Source organism: Podarcis filfolensis (genome assembly GCF_964270895.1).
Source record: "Podarcis filfolensis genome assembly, chromosome: 1".
Taxonomy (NCBI): domain Eukaryota; kingdom Metazoa; phylum Chordata; class Lepidosauria; order Squamata; family Lacertidae; genus Podarcis; species Podarcis filfolensis.
This window is the reverse complement of record NC_139604.1, coordinates 10,739,308-10,752,591: the sequence shown is the minus strand read 5'-3', so window position 1 is coordinate 10,752,591 and position 13,284 is coordinate 10,739,308. Positions and strand designations below refer to the sequence as shown.

The following is a 13,284-nucleotide window of genomic DNA, read 5'->3' as shown; positions in this document are numbered from 1 at the left end:
GGATGTAGGGCCTCCGTGTATTTTGCCAGAACAGCAAATCCACACAGTTCAAGCCAAAAGAGGAACCCCAATGCACCTATCAACAACCTGGAATGCCAGGAACAACCCAGTGGTATGGATGGGAGCAGAGAGGTAAAAAGGTAAAGGACCCTGGGACAGTTAAGTCCAGTCAAATTCGATTATGGGGTATGGCACCCATCTCCGCTTTCAGGCCAAGGGAGCCGGCGTTTGTCCACAGACAGCTTTCCGGGTCGTGGCCAGCAGGACTAAACCGCTTCTGGTGCAACGGGACACTGTGACAGAAACCAGAGCGCACAGAACCACCGTTTACCTTCCCGCCGCAGCAGTACCTATTTATCTACTTGCACTGGCATGCTTTCAAACTGCTAGGTTGGCAGGAGCTGGGACGGAGCAACGGGAGCTCACCCCATTGTGGGGATTCAAACCACCGACCTTCTGATCGACAAGCTCAAGAGGCTCAGTGGTTTAGACCCCAGCGCCACCTGCATCTCTGCGAGATACAGGCTATCACTCAAAGGGACCCAAGAAGAGCATGCTGGTCTTATGCAAACAAAGCCATTCCTAGCTGCCGCCACCCCTTCAATTATTGGCTTTCCCCTCTCCTATTCCTTTTAGACTAAGATACTGAAAATAACATTCAGTTCTCAATATGAATTGGCTCTGGAGGGAGGGATAAATCTAAAAATCAGTTGTAGCAGCTCTCACATTTGCTCCCTAGAGCAACAGGGGGCAGCATATGAGGTCACACTTACATCAAAATCTGGCATAAGGACAGCAAAACGTAGGAGCGCAGCACTGCTTTTGATAGCTCTGATTCTCTCCACTTTGTATTTCGAGTGTATCCAAAAATGGATGTGCTGCAGGGGGAAGCAACACCTCAGGAATATTGCACTGCTACAACGTCTCATGCAACCCTTTTGCTCAAAACAAAGAAAGCAGCAGTGATCCATAATCCAAAATCCACAAGCAGTGGGGTTTTTTGTTTTGTTTTTAGGACCAACCAAAATGTTGGAAGGCTGTGCATCTGACACATGAGTTCTCCTAGGATGAATTGTTCCTCTTCATAGATATGTCTTAGTTCAGGAATGGGCAGGAAGTAGATCAGGATCTACTGTTTTATCTCCGGACGATTTGTGGTGGACTTGCAATGCTTCGTGCCTGATGAATGACGTGGCATTTTAGCTTGGATGTCCCCTATTAGCATGAAATATACTTGGTGTCGAGAGTGGATTTCATGCTCTTTATTCAGCTCATAGTGGTGAGGAGGAATGAAAGTTCCCCCAGGATGTCTGCTTTATATACATTATTTACACAATAGGCCCCAGTGATTGGCTAATTCCAGGATTCACCTGTAGGCCAATCAGGTTGCGGATTCACTTCCACCTGGAGCTGGATTGGGTGGCTCCCGAGGACCAATCAGACTGCTGCATTCTGAATCCTATTGTTCTAAGACCAATCAGACTGCTGCATTCTGAATCCTATTGTTCTAGGACCAATCAGACTGCTGCATGTTGGATCCTATTCAACTCAGTACATAACATAGCATGTGGCCACATATGCCAGGGATAAGGCTTGGCAGAATCCTCCTAAACCCACTAATTTTCTGTGTTCAAGCATTTTTTTAAATAAATATTATAGGAGAGCAGCTATTTGGTTGCCTGAGGTGGGGCAGCAGATAGTGCTGTCCCACTCCTCAGTCAAGGTAGAAAAGAATGAGTGCCCTTCCCTGGCAACAAAAATAGAATAACCTTAATTGTTAATTTAATGTGCCATTAAGGCAAAATGCAGAATATGCCAAGAGCATAGATTTTGAGGAGATATGGAGGGTGTTTGTAGAATTTGTACTGTTAAAACGGAAAGGGGTGTTGAAATTTTGGGAGGTGGCATAGTTACAATGGAATGGTCTCGGTGGTGGGGTGCACATTTTTATTCTCATTTATGTATGGTTATTACTTTGTGAAAATAAAATAATAATAAATAAATAGAATAGAACAGAATAAAAATAAATTAAATGACTAACTATTCGTTGCCATTCTGTGAAGGCCAAAGCCAGCTGCCTGAGGCAGCTACTTCACTCTGCCTAATGGCAGGGCCAGCTCTGCTAGGGTATAATCTCTCAGCTGCACCCTGAAGCTTAACCACTATTTGATTCTATGAGTGTGTAAGTGGCCCTGAGTGCCCAAGGGAGAAAATAATACCTCCTAATAGACTGGACTGGGAGATATTAGTCTACTTGGTCATTTCTCCCCTGAATCTTTGTTTTGAAACCTGTCTTGGTTCAGTCAGTTATTCATGGGCCTGGAAATCACAATATTATGCCCAAACTCTGCCAACGGAGGAAACCCTACAATAATGCATGGTGGGTGATTTTGCAGACCAGCTGTTGCTTAGGTTGCAATATCTCCCTGCCAGGCCTTCCTTTGCCGCAATATATCTTCTTCAATATATCACTTACTTTTAAGATCCTCAGCAGATGCTTGGTGGTCGGATCCTCTGCTAATAATGACCTGAGCAGGATTTCGAGCGTCGCTGAAGTTGTTCTATACAGCGCCTGGAAGAAAAGGGAAATCCCTGCGTGAGAGCTGGGTTTTCTCCCCAACAAAGCATGCCTGCAAATAGGCTTCATCCCAGAGCCGTTAAGGTCCGGCCATCAAAGGGAGAACCTCTCACTAGAAGTGGTTCTACAGATAACATGCTGTTATCGTTTAGCCTGGACACTGAGATCCAGTGCCAAGGGCCTTCTGGCGGTTCCCTCATTGCGAGAAGTGAGGTTACAGGGAACCAGACAGAGGGCCTTCTCGGTAGTGGCGCCCGCCCTGTGGAACGCCCTCCCTTCAGATGTGAAGGAAATAAGCAGCTATCTTCTCTTTAAAAGACATCTGAAGGCAGCCCTGTTTAGGGAAGTTTTTAATATTTAATGCTGTATTGTTTTTAACACTTGATTGGAAGCCGCCCAGAGTGGCTGGGGAAACTCAGCCAGATGGGCGGGTATAAATACCGTATTTTTTGCTCTATAAGACTCACTTTTTCCCTCCTAAAAAGTAAGGCGAAATGTGTGTGCGTCTTATGGAGAGCATGCAGGCTGCACAGCTATCCCAGAAGGCAGAACAGCAAGAGAGATCGCTGCTTTCGCTGCGCAGCGATCCCTCTTGTTGTTCTGGCTTCTGAGATTCAGAATATTTTTTTCTTGTTTTCCGCCTCCAAAAACTTGGTGCGTCTTATGGTCTGGTGCGTCTTATAGAGCGAAAAATACGGTAATTTATGATGATGATGATGATGTGAGCTATAACCAAAACCCACTTTCTAGCCTCTTTGTGCCTTGTTGAGGGGCACAGAACTTTGCCCGATGCACCCCGATGGCAAACTACGAGGGATTCAAATAAGATAAGGAATCAGAGCACACATTTAAAGAAGACTGGGCAATGTTTATTGAATATATGGCTGAAAATTGTGCACATGTGAAAACGCTGGTAGCATTAAGATAAATTCAACAGTGCAAGTAAGTTTGATGAATGCAATATTGGAATACTGAATGGTTTGGATTATGTAAAATATGCAAGGATGTACCCCAGAACCAAACTGAACCACAGAAGGAAAAGAAGGGAAGACACTGATGTAAGATTGTTTAAAGAAGAAAGAATCCCTACCAGAGAGGAATGGCAAAACTGACCGGAAAACTCAGGGACCAAGACAACAAAAAGGATTTATTTACTGGGATTTTTTTTTAATTTACTTAGGAGATCACTGCAAACAGATGAAAACATTAGCATCATTTTAATCTCACTTGTATTGTAACAAATACTATGGACAATATGAACAGATATAAAATAAGACTGATATAATACGCAGTTGAAAATGTTGACGTTAGGACCCATGGAGGGGATGGTGGGGGTTCGTGAGAGTTATATGGATACGTATTTGGTTTTGTTATAAATTTATATTTGTAAAATTAAATAAAAACGATTTCAAAAAAAAAAGATTTAAAGGAATATTTTAAAATGTAAATTAGAAAATTAATAAAAATTATTATTAAAAAATGAATAAGATAAGGAATCAAGTATGTATTTGACATAGTACTGTAAAGGTAAAGGTAAGGGTACCCCTGACTGTTAGGTCCAGTCGCGGACGACTCTGGGGTTGTGCGCTCATCTCGCTCTACAGGCCGAGGGAGCCGGCGTACAGCTTCCAGGTCACATGGCCAGCATGACTAAGCCGCTTCTGGCGAACCAGAGCAGCGCACAGAAACGCTGTTTATCTTCCCGCCGGAGCGGTACCTATTTATCTACTTGCACTTTTGACGTGCTTTCGAACTGCTAGATTGGCAGGAGCAGGGACCGAGCAACGGGAGCTCACCCCGTCGCGGGGATTCGAACTGCCGACCTAGGCTTTGTGGTTTAGACCACAGCGCCACCCGCATCCCCTGACATAGTACTGTAGGGGTCACTAATTTGGGGGGGCATGTGGCCGCAAACGTGAATAGGAGTAACAACTGTGGGAACAACACACACTTCAGCCTATTCTATTGGGTACAATAGAATGCTTCTTTCAAGTCTAATTTCAATAAGAGGCCGAGGAGATGACCCTGTGGGTGCCAGGGAATGCCATGCTGGCAACCCCATGGTTCGTGGGTTCAACAAGAATTTACCTACATAAGAGCATAAAAAGGAACCTGCTGGATCAGGCCAATGGACCATCTAGGCCAGCACCCTTGTGCTCACAGTGGCCAACCAGATCCCTGTGGGAACCAGGGAGCAGAACATGAGCGCAACAGCACTCTTCCCCTTTCCAGCAGTTGGTATTTGGAAGGATGGCGGCCTCCCAAGTGGGCAGGCACAGCTCAGCCGTCACGGCTGGCAGCAGTTTGACAGCCCTCTTCTCTGTGAATTTATCCAATCCTCTTTCAAAGCCATCCAAGGTGGTGGCCCATCGCTGCCTACCTGTTTGGTGGCGTCCCCAGTCCCAATGTCCATTGTGAAAACCCCATGCATAGCCAACCGCAGTACACACGACTCCAGTTCTGGATCAAGTGGAGGCTTGATTTTACTGGTGGGGTGGAGGAAAAAGTATTAGATTATGCACTGCCAGAATTTCCTAATCTCCCGCAGGGAGGCTCCTCCTGGGACTTGAGAAGCACAGGACTTCAGATCCCAAACGCCAGGATGTGCACGGAGGACGGAAGGAGACCAGGCTCCCCTCCTTGGGCTTGGAGACTATATTTCCCAAGGTGTGGAGAAAACAAATGCCTTCTAAGATCTGTGTGGGCACTTCCAAGGGGAGTCAGTTGCTCCTCTCTGGAGCCTCTCAGAGTACCAGCCTCCCCACTTCTTTTGAAGGAGGTGAGGACAGGTGACCCCACCTAGGCCCGAAATCACCCCAGGCCTCAAGACTTCACCCCAGGCCTCAAAACCAAATTTCCCCTTTCTCTCTTCTAAAAATCCACAGCTTCAGCTTTTCTCTGCTCTTCTCTGCTTTCTCACAAGATGCTGCTGCATAGGCAAAACATTATTTTTATCAGCACAAGAAAGCTTCAAAAAGCTAATGAATAGGCTCTGTCAATGCCAAGAATAAGCAGGCCTGGGAACTGAGTCTTATCTCACCCAGTTGCAACAAATCTTGGACACGCTGAAACACAAGGCTTCTCAACCCCCTTGGCTTCTCAACCTCCTTTCCTGGGAAGGGCGCCAAGAGTCCCAAGACAGGAGCTTTCTGTTCATGCTCAGGGAAACTCATGAGGCAAGACTCCTGAGGAGGGGGAGAAGGGGGAGGGAACTGGAGGGGAATATATGCTCTGTGCAAATGGCTGTGAACTCGTGCTAAGCTTGTGAGTTATCATGCTTGCTCCTTCTACCAGCCCGGATGGTAGCAATAAAGCTCTTTCTCTGGATCAACCCTTGAGTGTCTGCTTGACTCCCACTTCCCTCTCCCGGGCGCAATGCTCTTCCAATCCATGGGCAAAGCCTGAAAAGGCTACACTTTCAGCCATTTCTGTTTTGAAAGTCTTTGACCTATTGTATCCGATTGTCTGGGCTACTCCCGGGCCGTTTACCGTATTGCATCTGGTTCCCTGAAAATGTATTATTTTCTACCCTCATTCATCACAAATACAACGGTCTTCGCACGCGCTAATTGCTTCTTAGAAGGATCAGGAATCCCTGTTCTGCAGGAGGCATACCTCAAGTTGTAAATGGCCACCATGCAGCACGGTAGAACTGATGTGGGCACAGAGTGAACCGGGAGTTTCTCCATCACCACCTGAAAGAGACCAAGGGCCAGAACAGAGCAGGTGAATGACCTCTTTCCACAGATTTCAGTGGGGCACTTTCATCCCAAATGGTTTCGTCTAAGCACTTTCTCATTCACGAGCCCGTTACCAGTATACTCCCATTTTGTCCCCGCACCTCTGTCTTGTCTCACGATCCGTATTAGCCCAACAGGCAAGCAAAAACCTGCATTCCTTTCTGGCCATTTACCCAAAGCACCCATAAAACATCAGATGCTCCCTTTACAAAGAGGGTCCCTAGACTCTCCACCTCCTTTCCCTGGAAAATCTCCTGCCTGGATCTAAGCCTGCCGTCGAGAATTCCTCATTTCCCTGCTTTCCTCTATGCATTTTAGTAGACTTAAGGATATAGAAACTCTCTCTGTTTCTCCTTTCCAACCATCTGATCTTCCATCTCCCTCCATCCCTCTCTCATCAATGCAGGAATGCTGTTGAATAGCCTTAGAGTCACTGCAGGCCTCCCCACTTTTTAAATTCATTTTAATAATTTATACCCCATCTTTCTATCAAATTATTCTCAAGGCAACTTAGAAGCAAAAGGACCTCTCCCACACACACCATTTTGTCACCCACCCACCACTCGTTTTCTTTTTTCTTTTTAAATCATTGTTATTGATTTTCCAAAAAAAAACAGCCAATTAACATATCCATATCATAATCCATCCTTTATGAGCGAGAGAGAGAGGGCTGAATGGATGTCTAGCAACCCCCCTTCTAGGGCCCAAAGGGGGGGATTGTGTGGTCTCTGGGAAGGCTGATAGATCGCCATATGACTTGTATCTGTGGAATACAGTTCATTTACATTGCAATACAGTGGTACCTCGGGTTACATACGCTTCAGATTACATACGCTTCAGGTTACAGACTCCGCTAACCCAGAAATAGTGCTTCAGGTTAAGAACTTTGCTTCAGGATGAGAACAGAAATCATGCTCCAACGGCGCAATGGCAGCAGGAGGTCCCATTAGCTAAAGTGGTGCTTCAGGTTGAGAACAGTTTCAGGTTAAGAACGGACCTCTGGAACGAATTAAGTACTTAACCCAAGGTACCACTGTATTGCAAACAGTATGCTCAACGATTTACAGTAACAACAAGGTGGAAGTTACTATGCCATTAAATTTCAAACGAAAGGCTTCGACAACAGCCCGGAATAGAATGATTTAACAACTTGGGAGTTGCTGAGTCATTAAACTTTAGACGATAGCCTTGGACAACAGCCCAGATTGGACGACTGGAATGAAGTCAGGAAAAACTGCGCCGGTAAATTGACAGTTGAAAAAATATATATATACACAAATAAAGCTGTACTCAGTGAATGAAAGGATATATGATTTCTGACATGATTGAGAATCATATAGCCAGGGACGGAGAACTTTAAAGTGTTAAGATCGGAATGTGGAAAATATGAAAACAACAAGAGGCGGCAGGAACGGAGATATTGGAGATACACTTCAGAGGTCCAGACTATGGGGAGCCCGAAAAAAAATTCATAATTAATAATTTGGACTGTAATTTGGTCGGTTTTTTATTTTAGTTTATTGTTTTTAATTGGCTCATTTTCCACCCCTCTTTTCTGGGATGGTTTTCAGAAACATGGCTGTGCTTTGTCTTGTTCTTCTTTGAATAGAAACCTCTTTGGGGAAGTCCTAGTTTGTTTTCCCACCTTCAGAACTTGAGGGGAAGGCTTCACTATCCAAACAAAGACAGGGCCAGCTCTGCCATGCCGATTAACTGTCTGTCCTCTGTCAGGAACAGAGCCAAGAGCTGCACGGAGCAGAGGTCTCCCTGGCAGCCAACTCAATTTCCCCCAGCCACTATTACCCCAGAAGGACTTGTTGCTGAAACATGGGTTTCAGACACAGAGACAAATGCAAATACAGAGAAATATAGAGACAGGGGAGTCCCAAGCAAGCTTAGCAAGGAGGTCCTCTGCATAACACCTTGGGGAAGGAATTACAACTGCATGCCCGTAGGGTGTCTTCAAGTGGATTTGGTGACCCTATTCCAAATGGTTTCATAGTCCTTCCGCACTTGCCAGGTTTATTTCCACAGAACTAACATGGGTGGTGCTTTGAGTTAAACCACAGAGCCTAGGACTTGCCGATCAGAAGGTCGGTGGTTCGAATCCCCGTGACGGGGTGAGCTCCCGTTGCTCGGTCCCTGCTCCTGCCAACCTAGCAGTTTGAAAGCACACCAGTGCAAGTAGATAAATAGGTACTGCTCTGGCGGGAAGGTAAACGGTGTTTCTGTGCGCTGCTCTGGTTCGCCAGAAGTGACTTAGTTATGCTGGCCACATGATCCGGAAGCTGTACGCCGGCTCCCTCGGCCAGTAAAGCGAGATGAGCGCCGCAACCCCAGAGTCAGCCACAACTGGACCTAATGGTCAGGGGTCCCTTTACCTTTACCTTTAACTCCAAAGCCAGACCTCGTGCCTCTCATCTACTGGCTAGCTGCCACCTCCTTATTGGATTTCTGATGCTGCCCCTCACTTACCACGACAGCCTCTGTTAATTCGTCTTTGGTGTACAGAAGTTTCAGTTTGTTCCGTCGTTTATGCTGTGTAGCGATGCATAAAGCGGAGATGGCGCTGAGGAAACTAATGTCCCCGTTCTCATCCTGTTTGCTCTGTAAATTGAGAGAGAACCGGGGCAGTTAGGAGAGGGCATTATTGAGCCTTTCTTGATGTGTCCTAGACATCCTTCCTGGTTGGCTCGGAATGAGAACTGAACTGCAGAATTAACCCACCTATTTCACAACTGCTCAGAGACGCTACAAAACTAGAAAAGTGATGAGCTCAGAAGAGGGTAACTGGGATCTTGCGTTCCCACTTTGTAGCGAAAACAGTTCATTCCTTTTTTATGGTTATAGCTACACAACCCTCCATGAGAAAGAAAGTAAGTCTGTGTCACTGTGCATTCCTTGGGAGGCCAGATCTGCAGCCCCTGTGGATCCTGCCACCTGAGGCAGTTGCCTCATCTTGCCTGACGGGTGGGCCGGCCCTGTATCTTCCTATGTTTCTGCCCAGTGGAACTCCTACTGTGGCTAGATTTATTTTCTCCTGCTTGGTGGATGCCCCACTGCTGCCTGGGACTCTTGACCTTCCCGCATGGGTCCAAGCCTACCCCTGTGGAGCCTGCTCACCCTCCCTCCCTCTGTGCATCTCAGCAAACTCAGGGCTAGGTAAAAGCTCTCTCTTTCACTCATCCTCCCTCCTGTCCCATCTTTCTGGTCACTTCTCACCCAAACCCCCTATTCTCATCCTCTCTGGGTGTGGCTGTTTCACTCTCTCCCTTCGGGGAGAACCTTCAGTAAGGTGAATGTAATCTTGTATACTATTTCCTTTTAGCAAGTACTCCTTTCCTGGTTAAGTCCTCAGATCTCGGCTCTGTTTTGAAGTGATGGACATGAGGCAGGAGTTGATAACGCAGGTGAACTGTGCACAGGTGAGCTGCATGCAAGCTGCTGGCCAGTCCTGTGGAGCCTCCTTTTATTGACACAAATATGCAAACCAGGCAGATAGGTACATTTTGGGCTGTGACCTTTACACATCTTCCGGTCCCGAGATTGTGGGGTGGTACAAAGTTATTTTGGCACCTGTTTCCACCACGTCATTTTCCCCTTGCACAGTGTATGACGAAGGAGACAAATGGTCTCAGAGACAAAGGTCGCAGACAGGGCATCACAGACTACTGAGATCGCAAACGGTTAGACAGAGGGTACGATGTTCAGACAGCTGTGGCTTGTCTGGGGGGGGTGCTCCGCACCCCAAGGTCACGCATCCAGGCAGACTGTGGCTGCCTGCGGGTGGGGAGTGCGCTCCCTCCGGACCCCACTCCCCACTCTGCGATCATCCCTACACGTTTTCTTTCCCAGGAACCCTGTGCACATGCTCCTCTACCCAGTCCCAAGACTCTACATTACTGGTGATGTGTTCGTGCTCATTTGGCCAAAACATGCTTGTTTCTGGGCCAGCCCTACCAGACTTGACAACAGCCTGGCAAGGATATTACAGTAGGAGCTGCTAGTAGCATCCAACTTAATTCTCCCAAGCAGCTGCTGTTTGTGAAGAACTCACTGCGTCAACAAGAAACAGGCTTCAGACATCTGTAGAATCACGTTTCCCAAGCAAGCGCATTAGTAGTACTATAGAAGTACCATGTGCAGGAAGCATCATGTGCTGAGGGGTTTTGTACCTTGTCTTCCTCCTCCATGCGCTTGAGGATGATGTTGACAGCATCACCATCTAGTTCAATGCTGTCATTCACATCTGACCCGTTGGAAGTAGATGAAAAGACAGAGGAGGTGGAGAAGTGGTTGAGGCTTGTTGATGTTGAATCTAGGAATTGAGAGGGGTAAACAGAGAACAGGAAGGCATATTAGCATCTCCTACTTTCTTATTAGTATCTCCTACCTTCTTGAAATGGGACGCAGGTGGCGCTGTGGGTTAAACCACAGAGCCTAGGGTTTGCCGATCAGAAGGTCGGCGGTTCGAATCCCTGCAATGGGGTGAGCTCCCATTGCTTGGTCCCAGCTCCTGCCCACCTAGCAGTTCGAAAGCACATCAAAGTGCAAGTAGATAAATAGTTACCGCTCTGGCGGGAAGGTAAACGTCGTTTCCGTGAGTTGCTCTGGTTCGCCAGAAGCGGCTTAGTCATGCTGGCCACATGACCCGGAAGCTGTACGCCGGCTCCCTCAGCCAATAAAGCGAGATGAGCGCCACAACCCCAGAGTTGGCCACGACTGGACCTAATGGTCAGGGGTCCCTTTACCTTTACCTTCTTGAAAGAGACCTAGCTTCTTCTTGTTGAATAATTTGCACATTCCTGACAACACCCTAAGCCTCTGGCATCTTCATAAAATCCTCCACCTCACCCACCCTAGGGATGGGTGAATCCATTTCAGTTTCTCTCAGTTTCTCATTTTTCTAATCCTAAATCCAGTTCCCCAAATTTCCACACCCAGTTTGCAAAGTCCTCAGGGAAATTCGTTAACATTATAGTGCAAATTTCTCCTAATACAGTCGTACCTTGGTTCTCGAACAGAATGCGTTCCAGGAGTTCGTTAGACTTCCAGAACTGTTTGAAAACCAAGACGCAGCTTCCGATTGGCTGCAAGAGCATCCTGCAGCCAATCAGAAGCTGCAGAAGCTGCACCAGACGTTCAGTTTCCGAAAATCGTTTGAAAACCTTAACACTCACTTCCGGTTTTCGGTCGTTCGGGAGCTGAAACGTACAAGTTCCAAGGCGGCAACCAAGGTATGACTGTAGACACATCTTTTTAAAGCAAGTTACTGTAACACAATAGATTTGTATCTTATCTCTACACACTTTATCTTAGTACTTGCATTTTTGTATACTTTACTGCAAAATTGAGAGAAGTGTGAATTTCAAAAGATGGTTGTGTTCCAGTTCACATATTGTTTCATAAAGTGTGAATTAGGTAGAAGAAGAAGAGTTTGGATTTGATATCCCGCTTTATCACTACCCGAAGGAGTCTCAAAGCGGCTAACATTCTCCTTTCCCTTCCTCCCCCACAACAAACACTCTGTGAGGTGAGTGGGGCTGAGAGACTTCAGAGAAGTGTGACTGGCCCAAGGTCACCCAGCAGCTGCATGTGGAGGAGCAGGGAAGTGAACACGGTTCACCAGATTACGAGTCTATCGCTCTTAACCACTACATCACACTGGCTCCTCCTAGGTAATTCCATTTCTCCTCCAACCCTCTCCTCCCATGCAGAATCCCTCTCAAGAACCCAGGGCATCTCCTCACCTAAAACCGTGGACAAGCTCCTTGACTCTTGCTTAGGTTCCAGAACCTTACATTCTTGGGACCAGACCTTTTGGGTTCCACAGCAGCTCCAGAACGTGCTTAATTTATCCCAATTCCTCAGCGTGATAGAGTTCTTTCTCCTGGACAGATGGAACCATTTCAGCTTGGGAAGGGAAGAGAATGCAACTTTGCCCACACTGCTTTCTGTATGGCTATAGAAATGTTCAAACCTCCGGTCCTGGGACTTGGCTTTCGATGAAGCTGCAGCATCTTGGCTGTCGCTTCCTCCTTTCCCCAGATCTTGCTTGGAGTTGCTCTTTGAAAACAGCTTCTGCAGCTTTGACAGCCTAAAACAGAGTGGGAGAAGATAGGCTGGCAGTATCCTCCTGCTCTACACACCTAGACTGAACTGGGGCCACATGTGCTTGCTATCATAGGCAAATAGGCTATCTTGTGAAGGAAGTGCTTGAAGGTTTAGATCAGGGCTAATACATTGTTGGACTACAACTCCCATCATCCCTGGTCGTGCTGGCTGGGGATGATGGGAGTTGGAGTCCAAAGACATCTGGAAGGCACTGTGGTGGTAACCATGGTTAGGATTATTGACTATTTGCTATCGCTAGCTATGCTGTGCACAGAACCTGCATTGCCTGGGGAGAAAGGAACTCCCCTCAGACTGCCCTAGACAAAGCTGGAACCAGAAGGCAGAATCAGCTAAGAAATTCAACTTACATTTCCCCCCCTCACACACTCAGTCACACACTCTCTCTCTGTCTCAATATAGAAATGTTAGAAGCGGTCACAAAATGGCCAACAGAAGCATGAAGCTTCTCTCTTGCCAAATCACCTTTGCTCACCTGACATGTTCATGAGGCGTATAGGGTGTGTCACAATGACCTTAGCAACCTAGCAACCGCGGCCATTGTTCCTCTGACATTATATTCATTGATACAGTGAGGGGGGAAAGTATTTGATCCCCTGCTAAATTTGCCCGTTTGCCCTCTGACAAAGAAATGACCAGTCCATAATTTTAATGGTAGGTTTATTGTAGCTGTGAGAGACAGAATAACAACAGGAAAAACCCCAGAAACCCAGAAAACAAAAGTCAGAGTTTGATACACTGCTGTATGTATCAATATGGAGAACTGCAAGAAAGTTGAGAAAAGAAGAAAGGGGAAAGGCAAGAAAAAACAAGAGGTAAAAAAGAAGAAAAGGA

At 46.6% G+C, this 13,284-nt stretch overlaps 1 protein-coding gene across 4 annotated transcripts in view; it reads right to left on the bottom strand.

Annotated features, from left to right (window-relative positions):
• Positions 1 to 13,284, bottom strand: part of LOC310770126 (maestro heat-like repeat-containing protein family member 7) — a 21,954-nt gene extending 8,670 nt beyond the window's left edge. For 3 of the 4 annotated variants that reach the window (XM_083630475.1, XM_083630474.1, XM_083630477.1), the window contains exons 1-8: positions 12,801 to 13,284; positions 12,069 to 12,415; positions 10,494 to 10,636; positions 8,794 to 8,925; positions 6,194 to 6,273; positions 4,959 to 5,064; positions 2,477 to 2,572; positions 774 to 878 (exon numbers count right to left, since the gene is read on the bottom strand). In XM_083630475.1, the coding sequence (XP_083486601.1) occupies positions 774 to 878; positions 2,477 to 2,572; positions 4,959 to 5,064; positions 6,194 to 6,273; positions 8,794 to 8,925; positions 10,494 to 10,636; positions 12,069 to 12,415; positions 12,801 to 12,802 (1,011 nt within the window). In that variant the 5' untranslated portion in view covers positions 12,803 to 13,284. The remainder of the gene's footprint in view (positions 1 to 773; positions 879 to 2,476; positions 2,573 to 4,958; positions 5,065 to 6,193; positions 6,274 to 8,793; positions 8,926 to 10,493; positions 10,637 to 12,068; positions 12,416 to 12,800) is intronic. The other variant, XM_083630476.1, reaches the window with a different exon arrangement.